At 39.6% G+C, this 22765-nt stretch overlaps 1 protein-coding gene across 1 annotated transcript in view; it reads left to right on the top strand.

Annotated features, from left to right (window-relative positions):
- Positions 1-629: 629 nt before the first annotated feature.
- STIM2 (stromal interaction molecule 2) overlaps positions 630-22765 on the top strand; it is a gene marked incomplete at its 5' end in the record, with an annotated part of 65119 nt that continues 42983 nt past the window's right edge. Inside the window, one exon of the mRNA XM_080344527.1 lies at positions 630-822. Coding sequence (XP_080200653.1) covers positions 630-822 — 193 coding nt within the window. The remainder of the gene's footprint in view (positions 823-22765) is intronic.

The raw sequence follows: 22765 nt of genomic DNA, 5'->3' as shown, positions 1-22765 counted from the left end.
CCTGATTTCAGTTGTATGGGACCGTATTTAAACCACCTTTTTGTTTGTTTTTAACGCTGAACTGTAACTTCTTTCATCCATTCTTTCCCTTTAGGACGCTTCCCTCTATTGCAGGTGCGGTAAGGACAGATTTAGCGAACTCCAGAGTCTCGGCCACCCCTCAGGCTGCCGCACACCTCCGCTGTCCGGCCGCCGCTACCGGGGGCAGCTCAACCTCCGCACGATCTCCGGGCAGGGCTGACCGAGAGCTGACCGAGAGCCGGCCGAGCCCTCCCCAGGGCACCGGGGGTGCCGCACCGGGATCCTGCCACCGCCCCGAGCGGCCCACAAGCCCGCTGCCATCCGACAGACAAGACGTGAAGACTCGTTCCTCCCCGGATCGGCTCGGCCCCCCCCGCCGCTACTCCCGCCGCGGCCGCGCCCCCGGTCCCGCCCCCTCCGCGGTGACGTCACCGCGCGGTGACGTGTCGCCCGGGCGGTTCGGCGGCGGTGCCCGCCGGAAGCGGCGGGAGGCAGCGTGGGGCCGGCGCTGAGGCGGGTTGGTGCTGCCGGAGCGGGCAGCGTCGCAGTGGCGGAGCTCCAGCCCCTTCCCTCCATCCCTCCTTCCCTGCGCGGCAGCGGCGGTACCGATGAACGGGCTCCGAGCGCTCGGCGGGCGGGCGGCGGCGACCTGGGTGCCGATCTGCCTGCTCCTGCTTGGGCTGCCCCTGCCCGCAGCTGCCGGGGGATGCGAGCTGGAAGCTGCGGACGTTGGCGGTGGTCGGCGGGGAGGACGGGGAGGTGCCGCCGCCCCTGCAGCGGAGCCGGCGGCGGTTGTGGCAGGTAACGGCTCCCGCGCGTGCCGCCGGCGGTGGGGGGAGCATCGCGCCGGCGGGGGTGGGGGGACGAGACGACGGGCGCCCTGAGACCGGGACCCTGCCCCGCCCGGCGGGCACCGCGGTGCCTACCGGCGCTTCCGAGCCGCCTCCCTCCGCCGCGGGGCCAGCCGCGATGCGGCTCTGCAGAGGGCGCCGGGCCGGTCTGCAGGGGGTCCGGCTGCGGCGGCAGCACTGCGTTACTGCCCCGGCCGGCCCCGCCACCCCTCCCTGGGCAGGAGTCCGCCGCAGGATATGTGCAGGATCCTGTTGAATAGCGATATTGTTGAGAGCCGGAGCCGCCGCTTCCGCGTCGGCTCCCGCGGTGCCGCCCGTGTGTGCGGTGGGTGTCTCGGGCGCCGCCAGCCGCGGCCCCGGCCGGGAGCTGCCGAGCGCACCCGCACCGCGGGGCGGCTCCAGGCGAGGTGTCCCGCGCCCTCCCGGCGGGGCTGGGGGGCTGCGGCGGCCCCAGGGGGGCGGGTGAGGTGACTCACGCCGACGAACTTGCGTCTGTACGAACTTGCGACGAACAGCTGTCTACAAACGTCGCCCGGGAGCCCGATGCTGTAAAGACAAAGGTGTCCATCCTGTACCCTCGGAGGGGCTTTAGTTCTCCAGAAAACTGTGGAAAGCTTTTTTTGCCTCTACTTGCTTTTTTTTTTTTTAAAAGCGAAATAGTTAGGCTACCATACTTAAGGCAAATTGGTAATGCCTGCAGTTAAAAACTGAAGCATTTAAAATAATCTAATTTCAGCAGACTTTGATGTCTCCGAATTGCTTATACACATTCTGAATCTGTCTTGTAATGAGCAGTAGGAAGCTTTACGGTCTTTAGACTGTTCACTTAGGAAAAAGGGACTTGTATGTTAGGAAGTACTCAAAAACGTTTAGAAGTTTGTCACGTCTCATAATGTGCTTTTCCAAAAGCTCTCTAATTGGAGAGAGAGTGGAGAAGGTGAAAAGGAAGAAAACATACCCTTTCTGAATCAAAGTAGTGTGCATTTTTATCAGAGATAAACTTCTGATATTGTTTGGAATACTATTGACATCTGGAGCTAAAATTACTGAACTGAAGTGGATGAAACATGCATGGGTTTCTTCTCAGTGTAACACTTTAAAAACATGAATTTTAATTATAATTAAGAAAACTTCAACAGTATTTCTGAAATAACTCTGAGATAGAGATGCAAGGCTATGTGATCTAGCAATCATGTTTGAGGACACAGCATTTCTGAAATCTAAATTGTCCAGTCTGTTGGTTTGCCGTATAAACTGAGGAAGTTGGAACATCCGCAGCCTGTGAAGCAGCAGTCAGACCTCCCAAGGGTGTTGTGAAAATGCTGTATTGGAAGGCGGTGTTTTTTGCTTTTTTTTTTTTGTTTTGTTTAATTCCCCAGACCAGAACTAAGCTGGTTGTAGGTGGTATTAAACAGTTCTAGCTATGTATAGTGCTGTTGCTGTCTAAATTTCATGCCTAATCAGTTTTGATGTGTCAGCTTGTATGGAAAAAAAGTATTTGTGTGGAGTTTTTATTTTTTTAAATTATATTTTATGGACTGTAAAAGTACTGGATTGTTTGTCAGCTATCTTGGTGCCCCCAGCAGAAAATCTGGTGAAGAAATACATTTATATGAGAAATCTAACATGTTTTAAGTGCATTTATTGTGTTACATGGCAGTTTGGTCTGGAAAATACATATGGTTAAGAGCCATCAGAATCAGCTCCAGTCTTTAAGAGGTTTTTGACATAGTTCATCCATGTTCATCTGCTTGATAAATATGGTGTTTCAATGGATCACTTGAGTTGTTTGCCTGTCTGGTAACTAACGCCTAGATAGTTTTAAGTTACTACTTGCTAAACTGGAAGGACTCTTGAAAACCAGATGACATGTTCAGGATGTGGGTTTTTTTATAATATCGATGATTCTTTCTTTAAAAGATAAAACTTGCAGATGTGCCGCCAAGTTAGGAGGGATTGCAGAAACTCATCTGGAGAAGAGTAGAATAAGCTTTTAATTTAGTAATTTTGATAAGTTTGAGAAGTACGATTTAGAAGACAAAAGCTGCTAGGTATAAAATGCTGTGCTAGGAAGGGGATCAACCAGAGGTGTATGTGCAGCACAGCTGGACAAGCAGTCCAGGAGTCCTGGTCACGAATTGATCTGAATAAGCAACGTGCAGCTGGCAAAAATGAGTGCTATCCTTGGATATGTTAATCCAGTTTAAATTACAGAAGGCTCTTATTTTTTTTCTTTTTGATTGTGCTTTTGGGTCTAGTCTTGAGTATTATACAATCCAGAAAGTACAGAGGATTGAGAGACACAGAAGCTTGTGACCAATGCAAAAAATATTAAAGTATTGCTTTGTTTTGGGGAGTGGAAGAGGCTGTGGGAGGAGTGTATGTGTAAGAAATAGTTTCCAGAAGCATATTTATATATATTTTTTTAAAACTCTGTGTTTAACATGTAGGTTAAGATGAAGTAAATTGTAGTGGCCAAGTTTTAGGTTAAATACAAGCTGGAAGGCTTTTACCTATAACAGTCAAATAATGTAGATTGTTCAATAGTTTCCCATTGTTGGAGGCTTTTACTGGTTAAGAGAAGAAGCTGGCAAGGATAATCAAGACACTTTACAAAAAAAGGGATGTACGATCAATTTTAGGACTGGGAAAGCCCCTGAGATTCTACTCCTGCCATATTTTATCAGATATTCAGTGATTTACTCAATTGTTTATATAGATTATCATTACTGTTGTCTTCCTGTGTGTATGTGCCTTCTTAATGGTAATTTATAAATGACAGTTGTATATGTAAAACCTGACACTGCTGAAGGTATTTAGTCAGTCATGAAAATCAGATCAACAAACTGTTTCTACTGGGTGGAACACCATGAGGCTGCTTGCTATTCATTCCAGCTCTGCTTGTTCACTACTTAATTTGGTAGAGAATTTTAAGGAACCTTCTGTTCTGAGTCTGAAGATAACACTGGGTTCTCACATGCAGTTTATTTATTGATGTTTAATTTAGTTTGTAATTCTGGATAATTGTACATTCCTTTCTTGTTTAAAAATTTAAATTTAATCCGGGATCATGGATTAATTTGGCTGCCTTTCAGATGAGGCAAAGTACCTGGACCTGTATTTGGCTAACAAATTTCTCTGAAATAAAAATGGTCTAGCTCAATATTGTAAGCCATTAACGACAGCACTACATTGTATGTACTAAAGAAACAATGGACAACATAACATAACCTTTTCCTTGAAGTCATTAATTATTATTATTTTTTTTAATTTTAATTGAGTTTCCATTCTGGAACTTATCTATCATTTTAACGCTCTGAGCTCTTCAGTGATCTGACTTCAGCAAGTCAGGGGTAAGGGTTTCTAGAAAATGTCTTTTTTAGCTGCAACCTCACAATTGGTTTTAGCAATTGTAATGTGGGTGGCTTTCTTCTTTGGAGTGGAGCCCTGCCGGCCACTCCAGCAATGTTAGCACAGAGCACGAGTAGGAGTAGGTGTTCTCATCCTAATACTCAAACCCACAAGGAGGGAGGGAGTTCCTGCTCCTTTTCTACTTTGTACCCTCTTTGCCCCCAGTGTTGTGATGACCACTGTCTGTTTCTTTGGCTTGCAGGAATGTTCAAAGAAATGCAGGCAACAGAAAACTTCTGGATTTCTTAACAGACTCATGACATGCCTTTAAGCACTAGGACCAGTGCAAAGAAGAGAGATGATGGGACTGTGTGGGTGGGGTCAGCAGTACAAAGCGTGACCTGGCTCCTGTGAGGGTGTGAGTCCAGCACTTGTAATTTCCTTTGCCTGTAGCTGAATATTTCTGCCTTCCAGCATTTTCACTGTAGCTCTCCAGTGCATTCTGCACCTTCTGGTGTCCTGTGAACTGTTTTTTTTCCCTTGACTATCAGCTTCACCACTTCTGAAGACTTACCTGGTCTTGCTGTTGGGAATTATCCAGGTTATTTAGCTGTTGTTTTCTTTTTCTTGTCTTACAGCAGTCAGTAGTAGACTCTTTCTTGAAACCCCTCAGTTGGCCCTCCCTGAAATTCTGTGACTCAGTATCATCCCTCCATCAGCAGGTTTTTGTGTTGCCCTTTCAGCTATAAGCTTTCTGAAGACAGCTCTGCTTTTCTGGGGGCCTCCTACCAGATTCTGGTGAGCTGCTCCTACGCAACTTAGGCATGACTCATTTTCTTCTAAGTGATCAGTGATACTGATCTATCATAACTAGGTTGAGCTGCCATGTATTTGTCGAAGGAGGACTGGACCAAATGACAGAGGCAGTTGATCTTCATAAGATTTCCCATGATGATTCTATCACTATGAAAAACACTTAAAAATGTAGTTCACTTTTTTAAAAGTAAGCAATTTTTTTTTTTTTTTGCTTGTGTGCTGTAACTTGTATGGCCTTTTGTATTTCATATTTGCTCTCAATCAGCATTGGGGGGAGAGGAAGGGGCTGCAAAGAGCTGTGATGTGGGGAAAGCTAGGAAAACTACTACAGGTTTGGGTGTGATTGGTTTTTTTTTTTGGTAATATTTAGGCATTGTCAAAACTCTTTTACATAAGAGTTGATGCTAATTTACTGCAGAAATCCTGATGTATGAGAAGACTTCATTTGGATTCGTTTGTTACATCCTGTCTCTGAAACTGGCTTTTTAAAATACAGGAACTTGAGATGTTTATCTTGATCACATATGGTATCCCTTAAGAGTAAATAATCACTATGTATGTTGCCTTAAAATAAGTGCATATAAATTTACAAACCAAGGTGAGTTTCAAGTTATTACATAAGTTAGTGTTATTCTGCCTTTGGATACTACTAAGTCTCTCCTGTTACTATGGAAACTATCTTTGCATATCTGAAAAGAGGAGGGGTGAATAACAGGATAATGCATTGTTAAAATTTAGGATTAGCATAAACAGAATGTGATGATTGCTCGTTATGATAAAATTTGCATTCATTTACTTGATTTCTGAGAGAACTTTAAACTTAACTAAAGAGAGTCCATTACTCTTTTTTTTAGATTTTTATTTTATTCTAGTCCCTGCTTCTTTTGCTTCCAAAGCCAAAAGCAGCGGCATTTTTCAGAGACCTGTTAGAGGAATCCTTAAATCTGCATAATGAAAAGTGCTCCAGAGTTTTAACTAAAATCTGTCTTGAAAATTGTCGATAATGTGCTTGCCAGAGCATTGGAGAATTTGAGTTAACAGCACTCATTATAACAGAACTGCTGACTCATTTGAGTCAACAGTATTTGAATTAACAGGTAAGAACCACCGACCTTTAAAATCTCATTCTGGTGGTCTCTAGCAAAGATTTTTTTGAAGTATGTCAGGGGAAAATTTCTTCTCTATGCAGATAAGTGTTATCCTGTTGCAGGTGAATCTTGCTTCTCCGGTGATTCCCGGATGCAGAGGTGGGAGGGAACCTGTCCCTGCCTATTGCAGCTTGTATGGGAAACCACAGGCAGCACCACAGAAACTTGTGTGAATTGCAATGGTTGTTGCGGCTACTTGGATTGTGTGAAGCTTTAACTTGTGAAGTAGCTCAGAGTTTATAGGAATGCAAAGATAGCTTTGATCCTTTTCCTCTAGGCAATGCTTTCTGTTTCCTACCTTTTCTTCTGCATAATGAGGCATTTAAAACTGTCAGCAGCCCAGCCCCCTGGTACTGTCTCCAGTTAAAATGTTAAGACTTGTTTTTTTTGTGTGTGTTTGTGTAGTTATTGTTGATTTGTAAAAAATTGTCACGTGTTCAGCTTCTAAAACTCTTACCCTCAGTAGATGCAGTAAGCCGGTGAATTTTCTGTTTGTATGCCTAGATGTAAAGCAAATAAAAATAATAAGTCTTATGTTGGTTCTCTCTAGTTATAGTCTGAAAATGACAAGCTTAATTAGCTTCTCCTCAGAAATGCTACCCAGGATTTTTTTTTTTTTTTAAGAACAACAAGCAAGAAGTATTGTACTGTTAACAAATAAACAAAACCACTCATGTGGTCTGGAATGATTTTGAAACAAATACGAAAGTTAATTTTTCTGAGTAGGAGACTTCCTTCTACTGTAGTTTTGATCTTAGGTTGCTATATGTAGGTTACAGGATAGCTCCTTGCTGTGAAGTTGTATACCTGTATGAAAAATACTGTTGGCTTAAGTTACTTCCGTTGCCTAAACATGTAAAAATGATTTTGAAGTGAAAATGAAATTACTTGTTTTTAGTGCTAAGTGTTGTTTACTATTTTGCTAAATATGAAAATTAGACTGTATAATATCGTGTAGCTCCAATACTTCTACTGTGATGTGGCAGGAAGGAAAAGTACATTTATATCCTTTCCCACTTGCAATTTTTAGTTGCAAATGAAATGTATCAAGACAGCTCTGTCTTCTCCAGAATATATTTTTAATTTTTCTTTGAAAAACTTAACTTTACCAGTACTTTTTTTGGAGCGTGGCTGTTTCAGTCCCTTTTCTCCTACCTGGTTCATGTTCCCTGAATATATGTACTGAAACATGACTATCGGCACAATAGAGAGTATTTTAGTTACTTTGGAAAGAGCACAGTAATATGTCAGTCTAAAGTGCAGGTAAGAGACTGTGAAATTGAATCCATTGGCTTCAGTGAATGAACCTATATTGCGTATTCTCTGGGATTTCTTTTTAAGACTGAATTTTCAGTAAATTAATATTTTGCTTTTGATCCTATTAAACTGTACTCTTGATAATTGATCTTATTTTGGTTGTGTTGCAGGCAGTGATAGGAAACCTGTAGCTCTGAAGTGTTTGAAGGATGTTGCTTAGTTATTGATTTAAACTGACCTTGGTGTGTGTAGGCCTTTTCTCCCTCCCTGCCTATTCTGTGTGTTCCGGCTGCTTAATATTATCATGGCTGGAGATGAGCTAGTTTGGGGAAACTGGTTGAGCTGAATTGTGGAATTATTTTTTTTTTTGCAAGGGCATCTGTGAGAAGATACCAGGAGGAATGCAGTACTAACCATTTTAGTGGAAGCCCATGTATGCCAAGTAAATAGTAAGTGATTGGGAAGGGGAGAAGCAATGCTTTACACAGATGTTACCATCTGTGAAGTTGAAAATGACATTCAAAATTGGTAAGGAAATACTTCCGCCATACATAAAATTTATAGAGGTAGACTATTTGGATTAGCAGTAGAGCCAAGATTTTAGCAGAGCTTCTTAAAGAGCTTGGTTATTATAGATTATAATAGCTTACAGAAAAATAGACGTTTTTGAATTAAACCTTTGTTTTGGGAGTTAATTTGGTTTTTAATATTTGATTTACTATAAGAGAGAGTTTATGTCTAGAAACTAAAATCAATGGACTATGACACTTGCCTGGCATAACTATTTACTTCTATAAAGCAAAACTTATTAAATGTGATTGTGATTTTATTAATACAGGATAATAAAGACACATTCCATTCTGATCCAGGTGTAGATGTTTCAAAGAAAAAAAAAAAACACCTATCTGAACTCTAAATGGATCCAATTGACTACTTATAAACTTTGTTATAAAAGAATCCAAGTAAAACTGGTTTGTTTCCTTTATTAAGTAAACATCCTTCCTAAGATACTATGCATCTGTGGTATGTTTCTGTTTTGTCACAAAAGCACCCAGACATATGTTTTATGTTGCCTCATGTCTGTTTATAACACCCTAATAACAGTAGTCAAGGCTCTGATTTTTCTTCATGTTATTGAGCGTTAAGACTTCCTTATTTCAACAAAATGGAAGCTCCGTAAACAACCTTGGCTGTAATCAGGTCCACAGGCATTGCTATTTCCTTACAAAAGAGTGATAAGCAATCACAGGTGAAATGTTGTCTTAATGGGCAGAAAAAGGATGCATCTTCATGGAGCCTAGATGGTTACAAGTGGAGCATTATACTATGTAGTGAGTGGAAGTTTGGCGTGTGGCGGGATGATGAAGGGGAGGTCATTAACTACTGTTGCCTGCAGAGATCTTAGATGGCATTTAATGATACTGTGTGACAGAGTGATGAGATGGTAGTGTCAAAGTGCAAAAAAGTGGGGCAGGGAGAGAGAGGAGGAAGGAGCTTATTTTATTTAGTACTTTCATACTGTTAAAAGTATACTTGGTCTGGATTTAACTGAATAATTTCAGCTCTGATTAGCTGTTTACTTGAACTTTTTGGGAGTAATAGTGGCTTGTTCTTTGGAAAAAGCCTGGTTGTTGGTCAGGAAGAAACACTACAAGTTATGAAGAAAGGAAAATAGTATACTAATTGTTCTCACTTGAAAGGATATGTAAAACTAGAAAAGGTTTGAATCAAGCTTTTGTTTATACGTTTTTGTACATGAAGAGAAACTAGAACTTCTTGGTTTCAAAGGACCTGCCTTGTGGCTGTGGTACTTGAAGCTAAAGCCAATGTATGTTGGCAGCTATGGTTTAGGCCTTCAGCCTGTCCTCTTCCTCGTGCTGACCTATCTCAGTTTAGTTGTTGAATTCATTTTTCTGCTGGAGTAACTTGGTGAAGTTGACTAAGTGAAGGTCAGATGGATCCTGGGCTGGAAGCAAGGGAGGCCAATGAGGTGAAGGAATGGAGAAATGGAAGAGCATTGGGGTTTCAGATGGGTTTCAGGTTTTAGGAGGTGATAGTGAGGATGTGGTAGAGTTTTTTGAAATGATTAGTGTTATAAAGGAGGCAACCATAGGAAGACCGGTAGTTGTTTTCATGCTGTGAGACCTGGGGGCATTCATTGAAAATCAGAAGGTTTAGATATATCTCACCACTTTCCATTTTCCTGGAGGAAAGGAGAGAGCACATCTGTGTGAATCGGTGGTGTTAAACTCGGAATCTCATAGGAGTGCAAAACCAAAATGTTTTGTTTCAGGGAAAATTGTTCTTGCCATCACCCTTTGTACTGCACCACGTGCTGCTAACTGGTGCTGCGCAAGGTTGAATTAGAATGGACACCTTTAAGTCAGTGTGGCCAAATCATATGTTTTTTCTAGTCTTCTGTTGATCTGCAAGGGGTGTTGGAGACAAGACAGTTTGGCAAATACTTGCTGTTTCCCATTAGCATTTCATTTTTAGTTTTGTGGAAATGTTTAAAGTGACTGCTAAGGCAGGAAGAATAAAATGGTTAAAGGAGAATGTCATAAGGTGGTAGTAAACTGCAACATAATTTATATGATAAGTTTTTGGGAGATGATGGTTTTCAACTTGAGAACTGGCAAAATTTTTACTGGCAATGACTAACTTTGTAGATTGATTTTATTTATTTATTTATTTATTTATTTATTTATTTAATTGAGCTGTGTTTATTCCATTGATTTGTGTTCATTTGCACTGTCCTAAATGGTATCTTAAGACTGAAATTTCTTCCTTGCCAGAAGTTAGTAAACTTACAATGACTTTTTTGTTGTTGATTTTTTTTTTTTACCACTTCTAGCTTTCTATGCTCAAAATGCTGTCAGCAGCAGATTAACATTCTTACAGAAGCCAAAGAACAACACAGCCATTGTCTTGTTACCCAAATTGTTGCATTTTTTCTTTAAATATGGAAGTAGTAGTTGGTTATTAATTTGAATAGATTTTTTTTTAAGTTTTAGTACAAATGTTTTAATAAGTATTTCTTTAATTCTGGTCATTCGTTGTTCTGATACTGTGTTTTTTGGCTCTATAGACTGTTTGAGAAGAGTTTAGGCAGAGGACTAAGCATACCAACTGAAGATACTGAGTTTTCAGGATATTATAATGTTGCTAACCTGCTTATAGTCTAGATGTAGTGCCTTGCTGTCTGAGATGAAAGAACCAGTAGTTAGTCTTTTGCTTTCAGATCTTACTGTGGGTGAAGTGGAGATTTTAAGCAGCTGTAGTGTTTTAGGTAGTAGTGTGACAATTTTGAAGATCAAGCAACCCGTTGCTGAGTATCAGTGAACCCAGTTTGCTTTGGAAAACGGGCTTTTGCTCTATAGCTCCTACCAGGCCACTCTTATTTACAGGATGTTGAGGGAAAATAACTTTAAAGAAACTTTTCAGATTTTCTGGCCTCTTGTCTCTTCCCCCCCCCCGAAGGTTTCTAAGGGTTATAAAAATGAAAATGATTGTTTCAGTGTTTCTTGTATGATTGTGAATATTTTAATTGAATCCATCTGGTCTTGCCATGAGTTCTGCTCTGAAAACTGACTGCAGAAATGTTTCATGAATGTGTCTTGTTCAGTTTGCCTGTTTCAAATTTTTTTTGTCTACACAATAAAAATGAAAGTGGAAGTGAAACACACTGGTAGTAACAAGAACGTTTTGCACATGAAAATTAAGAGAGGTGTGGTGTTTGAAGGAGTGAAAATTCAGCTTGCTTTTCTAGGTCCGTGCTCTATTCTTCAATCATCATAAAGGACAAGCTTAATTCTGGTTTGTTTATTGGGAGTGTAGCAAGAGACTTGTTAGAAGCAGGAAGGAGCATGTATTTCACTATCAAGACAGAGCTATAATTATCTTTTCCTTGCCAAGTTTTGCATTCAGAATTTTGGAGAGGACTTAAATATGAAATTCTCTGGCTCTGTCTGCATGCGGATGAGAATTGTAAACATCAACTGTAAACTATGATGGAAAACAACAGTATAAGTCCTGGAATCACCATGGAGGCTGCCATTTGTATAGCTGCTTGGATATTTCAAAGAGCTCCTGTTTGGTGAGGTAGTGAATTTAAGATCAGAACTCGAATGTAGAGCATTTGTATTGTGTGGAACTAAAGCATATATGGCATTTTGGGCTACAAAGATGATTGGGGTCTGGAGCATCTTTGTTGTGAGGATAGACTGAACTGGGTCTCTTCAGGCTGGAGAAGGCTGAGGGGGGATCTTATCAATGTTTATAAATATCTGAAGGAGGGTGGGTGTCAAGATGATGGGACCAGACTCTTCTCATTGGTGCCCAATGGTAGGATGGGGGCAATGGGCACAGACTGAAGCATAGGAGGTTCCATCTAAACATGAGGAGAAACTTTTTGACTTTGAGAGTGACAGAGCACTGGAACAGGCTTCCCAGAGAGGTTGTGAAGTCTCCTCTGGAAACATTCAAAACCCGCCTGCACACATTCCTGTGCAGTCTACTCTAGGTGAACCTGCTTTAGCAGGTGGGTTGGACTAGATGATCTCCAGAGGTGCCTTCCAACCCCAACCATTCTGTGATTCTGTGATTTCTCTTAAGTATTTTACCTAATCCCGGGGCTATTGGATACCTAGTGGAGAGCGTATTTCCTGGATGTTTTCTTAATGTTAGTATGTGAAGTAAGTGTAAGTTAGAGACATGGTAGAGGGTGAACTATGACATTTGTACTGGTGGCAAGTACAGGTGCCAGTGCTAATGATGAAGTTCTCCAGGATTGCAGCTGTAAGTGCTAGGGTGAGGTAAATACTGTACTTTAGCTGTGCATCTTGTTCAAGAGCTATAAAGAGCCTTCTATGTTTGCAGGAATAACGAGCCTTTGGCTCTGACACGTTCACTTGTTTTATAAAATACCCTTACCTGATGGTCTCAGATTTCTCATTTGGAAACATTTTTAAACTTGCTTCCTCTTTGGCCTATCTCAAACTTCTGTCAAACACAGATTACTTAAAAGTGCAAGTTCTAGTTAGCTCATTTGTTAAACAGCCAAACCTCCTAGATTTTACTGATTGCATGTTAGTAATTTTCTGTTTACCTATTGAAATGGATATGAAGTTTAGTTGTGGTGAAAGCAACTTCAGTTATTTGTCTCCTAACCTAGAAGCTTTTGAGGATGATTTGATATACCTAGATATCTCAATATGGGTTAAATACTTCTACTATCAGAAACGATGTTTTATTATTGTTAGGGTGTCATCATCCAAAGGATGACTTTCAGCCATCCTTCAGCTCTTGTCCAGTTGTCATCCCTTACAGAGGAAATAGAGAAACAATGTTTTCCATTTGGCAGGGCAGGCAGAAAGCTTTGCTGTTGGCTTCAGTGCCACTTCCAGAAGAGGTTGAAGCATGTTGGGGTGGTTACTGGTGGGGTACAGGGCCTAGAGCAAGGCAAGGAGCCAGCTCCAGAGCAGCTCTTGGTGCCCATAGTCAGTATTTTCAGCAGTGAGCTCCTACCTTCTCTTTGGCTTTTCTGCCTGGCTGTTCCTCATGCCAAGGCTGTTGTTGTTGTGCTCGACTTTGAGAATGCGGCATCATTTAGGAGCTGGTGTTTCAGATCATGCAAACGTAAAGATGTGGTGGGAAAAGCATACTTGGGTGGCAATTACTGTGCAGTTTCCTGTCTCACCTATTCATTATTTTCATTTGTTGTTTAACACTGTTGAGTTTGTAGAACCCAAAGGTGTTAAAGTGTTTACCCATAGTGTTACTTGATCAGAAGCTTTAAGGATGGAATTAGTTTCACGTCTCTTGAGGTGTCAGCATTTGAGCTAGAAATCTGGACTGTTGCTGTAACAGAGTAAACTTGTTTTGCCATGAGGTAGAGAGGTAGAAAGCCCCGTTTGGACATGTGGATCACACCACTAACCCTACTTGCTGTGTCAGTTGGATTCCTGCTGAGTATGAAGAGGGCACTTACTTCAGACATAGGGGAAAAATGCTGCTTTCCTCACTCCTAGTGAGTGCTGTTCTAGGAGCCTTTAACCGGTTTGACTTTAGATATAAACAGTTTTTGAGTCAGGTGTTTCTGCCATGTTTGTTTAACATGTTTAAATTTTTCGAATGCTACTGAATGAGTAATTACTGCTCAGGCTGGATATTAATTTAGTATTTATCTTTACAGTGCTGCTTAAGTTTTGTTTTCTATGTAATTTAGCTTTAAAATGTTGCAGGATTAGGTTTCAGCCTATCAGTAATGTTACCCAGCAAGCTGTAATTAATGTTAATTAATGTTACTTAGTGTTAACTCCTTCTCTGTCTTTGGTAGCCTTGTTAGCTATAATTTATTACTTTCAGAAGTTTTGAGACTTAGTAGATGACGTATTTACTGGAGAAGATGACCTATGCTTGAATTCACTTCAGCTTTTGAACAGTTTTACAAACTTCAATTGAATGGTTGGGTTGCGGTGTAAGGAAATTAATTTTTTTAGGATGTAATGTTTCATAATCTGTTTTGTAAGATTCTTTTAAATGTCTTATCTGTTGAGTCATGCTGTTGAATTTGTCTTGCCTCCTCCACCCCAGCAAATCTTGTGGATGTTTTCTATGTTCTGATTGTGTACCCCAGCCTCCTTCACAGGCCTTCATACCTTATTTGATTCACCGCACATATTTTGCTCCAGTTTAAGGAAGGGAAAGGAATACTGAAAAACTAAACACAGCCATTCTCTATTGCTAAACTTCTGATGCAGGAATTGTGCGGGTGTTTTAAAATGCTTGGTACAACAACACATAACTGAAAATGCTGTGTAGGTCCCAGAAGGAATTTCTATGCTTTGCTAGATTTTTGTGTGTGGATATAACATGCTTAGCTGGTTTTAGACGTATCAACCTGTGTTCATGAGAAGTACCAGAAGTAAAGAGTACACAGCCATCAGTTAATGTGGGTCTGAAACTCTTAACAGAAATATTTTAGGTCTGTAGATAAGACTGGAGCATAGCTATGGAAAAAGCAAAGAACAATTCCACCTCTGCATTAATTGCATCTGGGAACTTCAAGTAACACTTTGTACTTCATAGCAGAATGTTGTGCTAAATTAGAAATTGTGATATCCTCGCCCACAATTGTTCAGTATCATGCAACTGTGATTGGTTTAGTCACAAGCAGAATATTGGTCTGCCTACTCTCTTTGCAAGCTACCATAGCACTGCAGTTGCTCTTAGTGGTTCATTACTATTCATACGTGTTTTGCAGAAGGGAGGATGAGAGTTGTGGCAGTGTCTTTTTTTTTTTTTTTTTTTAATTTCCTGGTGGCATAGGCTTATCTCTGAAAAATATCAGAGAGAAAGAGAAAACCCCAAGTCTTCATGAATGTTTGGTGACATATAATCTGCAACTTGGTAGGAGGCTGCAGTTTTCCTGTGTTTGAGGATCTTGGGCTAATGCTGGAATCTGCAGAGAACTCTTAGTTGCTATATCTGACTAATGCAAGCTGCAATAAATCAAATTAAATTCTGTACTGTACTTCTAAGCACAGCTGAATTTGTTCCATGTAATTAAGGCTTCTAGAAATCTACAGGGTAACTCCTTATATGCAAATCTTTTAATAACTAAATAATATATTTAGAAGTAGTGATTTGTCTAGTATAGAATGACATTCTGTCAAGTAATTTTTCCACTTTATATAGATATATTTTTTTTTCCTTGGGCAATACTCTGGATTTGGTTGCCTGTCCAACTTTTGATCACACCTGTTATTTACCTCCTTAGATGAATGTCAAATGGAACTTGCTAAGCAATGCATTCAAAAGAAATAATAATCCAGAAATAAATCTTTGTGCAGCTTTTGCTTTTATGTTTTTTACAAGGTGGTTCACTTCAGATAGGGAGTACATGACATGAGGGCAAGTACTTGAGAAATGTGGAGTTTGTTCTTAACAAATACGATGCAAAGCCATTTAGATTAGTTAAAGCCTTATTACTTTTTGTGTTTTCTGCCCCATTAATGCCTGTATCATTGCAATCAGAGTTTATGGTTGAGCCAACACTTAATGGTGGGAATGATTTTTGTGTTCAGTCTAACACACCTAATATTTGTAAAAGGACTTTACATTTGGTATTATAGTGATAATAATAACCCCTCTGAACTGGGACCTTACTTGTGTATAGTGACACTAGTAAATGACTGAATATTCCATGAATATGAAAAAAATCCATAATAAAAGTAGCATAGATAGCTTTCAGCAAAAGGTGTGTCAAAATTAATTCATCCATTCTGTCTGTGCACCTGCTTGGTGTAGTATTTCATGTGCCTACCAGCTGTCACTGTTGCCCAACCAGATTGTAGAAAGAACAGAAGAAATAAGAAAATCAGGGGCAAATTAGAACAACTAGTGAGAGGTTGCCAGTATATTCTTAATGAAAGTTCAACAGAGGATGGCTGCTGGCTGAACACGGGTAAGGAAACAAAATTTGCCAGTGAAATGAGGGTTGGGCCAGGGGAAATCTCTGGTCAAGGAAGGATGGCGAAGATTGTGTGTGCTGCACAATGCATTGTGAAAATACTGCATCTGTTTAGAAGAAAACACCTTGGCATTAATGACATTTAGATATACAAGTCACTAAGGTAGCAGCGGTGACAGACTTGTTTTGTATAGAGTTCTAAGGGGTGCATATGCAACTCCTAGCCATAAGCAAGTTGGGAAATGTTGCTTCGGATTATTCCTTGTTTCTCATTCTTTTGGTGTATTTGTTCACGTAGGTAAACAATATTTTGTCCTAACTGTTTAAGAAACAAGTATAAAGCAAAACAGAAATGTGAAATTAAGAAACATCTTTCATTATGTGGTTTACTTTTTACATGAGAGATGTGGTAATTCTGAATTTTTCCACTCTGAGGGTGCCTGGCAGGTTACAGTGTGTATTCTTTGTTCCACTTATGGCGTACCCTCTTGCATACTTTTGTTGTGACTGGAAGTTATTAGCGAATTCACTGATAAAGCACCCTTTGTTTTTAGGGTAGAGTTTAATAATTGGTTTACTTGGAAAAAAAAAAAAATGGTTTTGTAGGGTTTGTGTCAGTGTATGCATGAGAACTGATTGCCCAAAAAATAGTACTACTGAAATTATGCCACAAGAAACCCTGAAGGTTGTTTTCACTTTTCTGTAAGTGATGTAGCCATACTGATGAGTACTTTGTTACTGCCAGAGACCTGGATAACAGACAAAGACTGTATCAAATTCTTATGTTACCTAATTTTTTAGAAGAACTAATGGAATCAAATTTTTATCTGACCATAGATTTTTATGGATCACTGAAATATTGTATTTGGAACAAAGTGACCTTGGGCAATATTTTTATTGCTTTTATAAAAGGGAAAACTTAGTTGCATTTCTGCAGAGCATATATTGCTGCCGTCTCTTATTCAAAACCATTTTGCTGAAGTTTCACTTCCTGTTGTGGGAGAGGATTCAATTCCTGTGGCATCAACTTTAACTCAAACACTGGCGTCTGCTTCTTCAAGAGAAAAGCCATGTATATTATTTGTGGTGTTGTAATGTGGAAATCCATGGAGGCTATTTAGGAGTATTGGAATAATAGCTTTTTCCAGAGATGGTCCTTTCAGACAATTGATGCTATTATTCACAAATACAATTTTAGGCATATTGTTGTGTGCTTGTCCCTCCTCATTGGTCCAAAAGTGACTGGTTAAAACCTTGTTTAAGAACATAACCATTACCTTCCAAAACTGGTGAAGTAGCTTATCTAGTAGCTTAGAATATCGATCTGCCTGGGGCTTGAGAAAAGGCTCTTGCAAGCCCATAGTTGCAGCACAGTGATTCAGTGTCACTCTTCCTTACAAAAAAACATTTACTAGTTGCCTTATGTCTTGAAGTGTGAAGACTTATTCCAGAGTGCCTGATTTTTATCTCACATAAAATAAACATGGCTTTACGCTCCACACTTAGATCTCACTTTGGAAAATGTTTGGTGTCTTGGACATTATGATCAGTAGAACTCATTGTCATAACTATGTGTGTGTGTTGTGTATTTTGTATTGGTTGGGTTTTTTTGTTTGGTCTTTTGTGGGTTTGTGTTTGGTGTGTTTTTTTTTTTTATAGCTAATAGCTTTTCAAAATACTATATAAAAAACAAAAACCAAAACCAACACTCTCCAGCTCATTTTTCTCCGATTGGTTTTCTATCACTCTGCCTTTCTGCTTTTTTCATATGGCTTTTCCATTTCTTCCTTTGGAATTATGCTCACTGTGTTTGGAGATGAGCAGAACAGAACACAGTACTCAAGCAAAGGAGGTGTAATTACCTCTGCATTTCTCTGTTTAGTAACTTTTAATAGCTGCTTATTAAGCAAATAACTCAATGGAGTTAACACCAATTAGCAATCTTTCTTGTAAGAAATTCTCTGCTAAAACAAATTCCACTGTGTATAATTACCTCAGGTGACTTACTGCACAGATCAACAATGGTGAATTTTTCTGTGACTTGACCTCCACATCTCCTGCTCCACAGCTTGGGCTTGGATTTCTCTTCAAATTGTCATAGATGATATTTGCTGTTGACACACTTTACTTGGTCAACAGCAAAATTCATTAGGATGGAAGAAGATTGTTATGCTTGGTATCACTTCTGCAATTGAACTTGTAGTTCTTCAGCATTGATAGGGCAAAATGGGGAGAGAGTCTTAGTTCTTGTTTTGACTATAAACTGAGAAGTCCTCTGAGTATAAAATATTTGCTCCATACATTGTGTTCAATATTTCTCTGCTGTATTTGTATCCTGTCTCTGATAAATTGCCTTATATTTGGTTTTACATGTTGTGCTGTCTCTTCTATTGAGTACAACAGCTTATGAAAAAGATCTTGTATGATTTGGTTGCTGTTGAGTTTGGCTTCAGATAAAATACTAGATTACCTTCAAGAAACAAAGCCAAAATTTTCCAGAAAGAACTGAATGTGGCTATTTTTCTCCTAGAACGTATTTATGCAGTATTTGGTGTGTTGGTAAGAGGCAGAGAAAACTTGGGGCACTCGGGTAGCTGCATAAGGGCAACTGTCATTTTCCTTGTTTGGTAAACATTTTATGTTAAACAGCAAACAAACAGGGTGTTCTATCAGGAAACTGTTGGCTCTGTGTGACCAAGAATTCCTATGGATTCAAACTGAAATGAACAAGCAAAACTTCCTTCATTTCTACTAATAAAATGTTTTTACATATGAAATGACAAATTAGATCATCTTTTTGGAGTAAATCCTATAAAGAAGCAACATTTCATTTACATGTTGTGTAAATTTATTATGCATATTTATGCACAAGTTTTCTTTGATAATCTTGCTTAGATTCCAGTGAGTTACAGTATCTCCAATTTGGTATTCAACTACAATAATATTGTTTAGTTTCATCACATTTCTCTCCCTTTCAAAGAGAAGGGAAAGTCTCTCTTGAAAAAAAGGCATGTAAACACATGTTTACATTATGCAAAAATGAAATTCTGTTGTTGGTGTTTGGGAAAGCAAGAAGAAATAGGAAAATTGAAATGCTTACAGATTTTTGGTTTTACTGGGACCTCGTTTAATGGAGACAGGTTCTAGATGGGATAAACAAATGGTGAGATTTTGTGATATACGTGTTATTTTAACAAGTGCCTAGCGTCTTTCACTGGAAATACTAATGTGGAGTGAAAAAACACAACCACTGTTTCTGGGGAAAAGTTAAGTTCATGATGGACCAAGTTTTATGGTTTGAGAGAGCACTTTGCTGAGTTCTCTGAGTTAAGTGTGTACTTCATCTGGGAATCTGCACAGCATCAGGCAGTCCGGACTGCATTCATTTGGAAGAGCTTGAAATTCAGGGCTTTTTACTTCACATACAGCACTGAAACAGATGAACTACCACAGCAAGACAGCTTAAAGTGTCAGTCAGGCATTTCTGCCCTGGTGTTCATAAGTGTCTCTGATGGGATAAGGGTGTTCCTGTATCAATGATTTTAGCATGCTTATGCTGATTTACAATGATCTTCCTTTACAGTGAGTGGCAATCTTCTTTGTACATCTATATATTAGTCTGCCTCTGGAAATTACAGGGAAAAGTTTCTTAAAGTTTAAATTCTGAAGTAGCAGGGAAGAAGAGAACTTTGCCATAAGCTGTTGCTTAGAGAGGGTGGCTTGGTAGCTCTAAATGATCAAATTCAGCAGGTTGCATTAAACTAAAAGTGTATGAAAGTGCCTGTTATGAAGAGGTCTCATAATTGTTTTGTGGCCATCTTTGTTCTCCTGCAGGTTAATTAGGCTAAACCCTGAGATGGACAAACACTGAGGAGGCTAAAAATAAGGGAAGGTATTTGTGTTGTTAATGGAAACATGTAATGCAGAAGTTTGCACCCTTAAAGTCTGTGTTTGCCTTTGGCAGTTTTGAAAAGAAACTTTTTTCCTTGCATGCAAAATTTGATTGCTATTTGATGCCTTTTTTTTTTTTTTTTTTTTTTTTTTAAGACTGGTATGAGCTTTGTGCAAGTGTAGCCATGAATGAAATTCTGGATAGGGCTCACACTGTTTTCAGGCAGTGGTGTTAATCTGGAGTTGCTCCCTTCCCTGTACAGAAGCAGGGTTCGATTCTTAGGGTCAAATTACCTTTGTTCTTGTAATGCTATTTTCTTAATTCTCTTCTTTACACTGTCAAATTGAAACAAATATTTTTCAGGAAAAAAATACACATCACCAAAATACCTGGCTCTTAACATTGTTTGCAGGAGTGTGTGTGCATGCAAAAATAACTTGCACTGGTTCAGTGGGGGGAAAAAAAGAAACAACTAAACACAAAAGAAACAAAAACCCAACGAAACAAATAAAAGAACAAAAAAATCTGATCAGCAATGTGTAGTTATGCATATCTGACATTTTATTGCTGATAAAATGAGAACCTAACCAGAATCAAACCACTATAGCATACCCAGAATTGCTGGGAATGGGAAGGATAAAGAGAAATACACAGTTGCCACTGCTGCTTTAAAAGGAAAACAGCAAGTTAGAAAGTGAAGAAGTGAAGGAAGGGGGAATTAGCAGGTGTATGTCATCAAGTAAGAGAACAATAGGTCACGATATGATGTGACATTTATGGTTGAAAAAATACTAGGAAGAAGCAGCAAGAAGATGGATTTTGTATCAGAACATCAAAACTATCTGACAATAGTTTGATAACACCTCTTTCATAGATGAGGAGATTGCTGAGAAACTGCAATGCAGACCTTGTGACTTGAAATGAAACATGGAGGACACTGAGGGATGACCTAGAAAGGGAAGAACAATACAAGCACAGTAGGGATTAGGTTTGTGTGTGTGATGAGGTGGAGGGAGGATTGACAGAAATGCGAAAAGCAGCCAACTAATTTATTGTAGGACCTGACAGCATTGAAAAGAGAAAGTAGTAAGTTATGGCCAGTTTTCTTCTGATGTCTAAATATTAAACTTGTGTAGAATAAGAGAAGCACGAAATACTTACTCCTATCATCTTATTTATATTACGTGTTGGTAGGCATACCTATCTGGCAGTATATGTAGCATCTTGTAAACTTTTTTTTTCCTGCTAGATAACAAGTCGAGTGTTTGGAGTGCTAAGAATTTCTGTAGCTTGTTTGAATCACGCTGTTTTCCTGGCTGTGAATTGAGCATGCAACAGCACAGGCTGGTGGTTCCAGCCATCGCCTGCGCAGTGATGTGCAAAAAGTGATTATGTTTGCTTTGTGAGTCCTGCCTGAGGCGTGTGCAAGCTGAGTTAAATATTTAGACCCATACAGAAAGTCTCAAGAGTGACTTATGAAATCGGCTTTCTATTGTGTTCCTGATGAGTTAATGACGCACCACGGAGGCTGAAGCTTCAGCTGGGCTTGCGCTGCAGTTGGTTCCTCTCTCTCATGCTCATGCAAGGGACCATGGGCTGGCTGGACAGTGCAGCTTTGCGCAGAGAAGGGAAGATGCTAATGAGATCTGGTTTAGAGTTGGTTTGCAGTCTCAGAGGTGACAGGAAGACACTATGCAACAGCCATGGCTGAATGATTGCCCTGATTTCCTTGTTCCTGTTTGAAACCTCTCCGGGGTGTGGCCTCTATCAGCCACATCTTCATGTGGGTGGTTAATTCTCTAGAAACCGATAAACTGGTGTGCGGGCACAGCTGGGGTGGCACCATAAGGTTTGGATCAAGATGCTAGGGGTGACTGAACAGATTTGGGACTCTGGCGTGTTTTTGAAGGAAAACAAAACTGTTGCCTACATTTGTTGGTTTTAAATTGCCATTTGGCTTAATTTGGACAAGGTTGAAAACCATTCTCAAATTTTTCTTCCCTTGAGGGTTTAACTCAGCTACTGCAGGCATTTTTCTGAAGTAGGTCACTGAGCCTGTGCTCAGTTATTAGTATATGAACTTGGCACATGTTAATATAGTTTATTATGTAGCAATACCTATGGGATTAAAAATAAAAGTATTATGAGAAAAGAAAAGTCTTCAGAGGCTGTTTCTATCAAGATGTCCCTGTAAAAAAATTGTAGCTAAAATCCCACTTGTCTTCATTTTATCTAGTTGCTTGCTTTTTGTTACTTTGGATATCTTTTATATAGTAATTATGTACACACTAATTTGCCCTTATGAGTGTACTGGCTTTTGTGCAAACATAGAAGTGTACAATTCTGACAAATGCCATCTAATTTGAAAAGTGCAAGTGTGTATTTAAGCATGTAAAAGAGTATCTTCCTTTCATGACAGCCCTCACCCTCTTGCTGTCTCTTTTTTGCAGTCATTTCAAATTGCCCTGCAGGTAGAAAGCCCTTTAGGATAAGAAAAGGATTCTGTGTGTGTTGATTTAAGGAGTTTAAAAAAAAAGTGTGTATATGTTATTATGTATTATATAATCTGGGCAGGAGTTACTAGTTAATTGCTTTTAGAATAAATGGAATACTTGCTTTTAGAGGAAAATTATCAGAAAATGCATGTTCTGGAGCTGGACATTTTATTTGTCTGCTCAATGCCGTGCATTTGTGCAATGTTTTCTGTTTGTTTGACCTCTCATGGAAAGGTGTGCTTAAATGATGATGAAAGGAATAATTCCCTTCAAGGCACTGCTTTGGCAGCAACATAGGATTGCATTTTTAGTAATGTAGATTTCTAGATTTTTTTTTTTTTTTTGGTCTCTGCAGGTATTTGCAGAATTCTGCCATCATTTGAAAGATTGTATTTGACTCTCAGCTCTCCTGTTATCTAAGTGTGTGTGTGTTGTTTTTTTTTTTTTTCCCCCAATTTCTG

The sequence above is a fragment of the Nesoenas mayeri genome (assembly GCF_963082525.1).
Source record: "Nesoenas mayeri genome assembly, chromosome: 4".
Lineage (NCBI taxonomy): Eukaryota > Metazoa > Chordata > Aves > Columbiformes > Columbidae > Nesoenas > Nesoenas mayeri.
The sequence above is the reverse complement of the archived record's forward strand: the minus strand, read 5'-3'. Positions and strand labels throughout refer to the sequence as shown.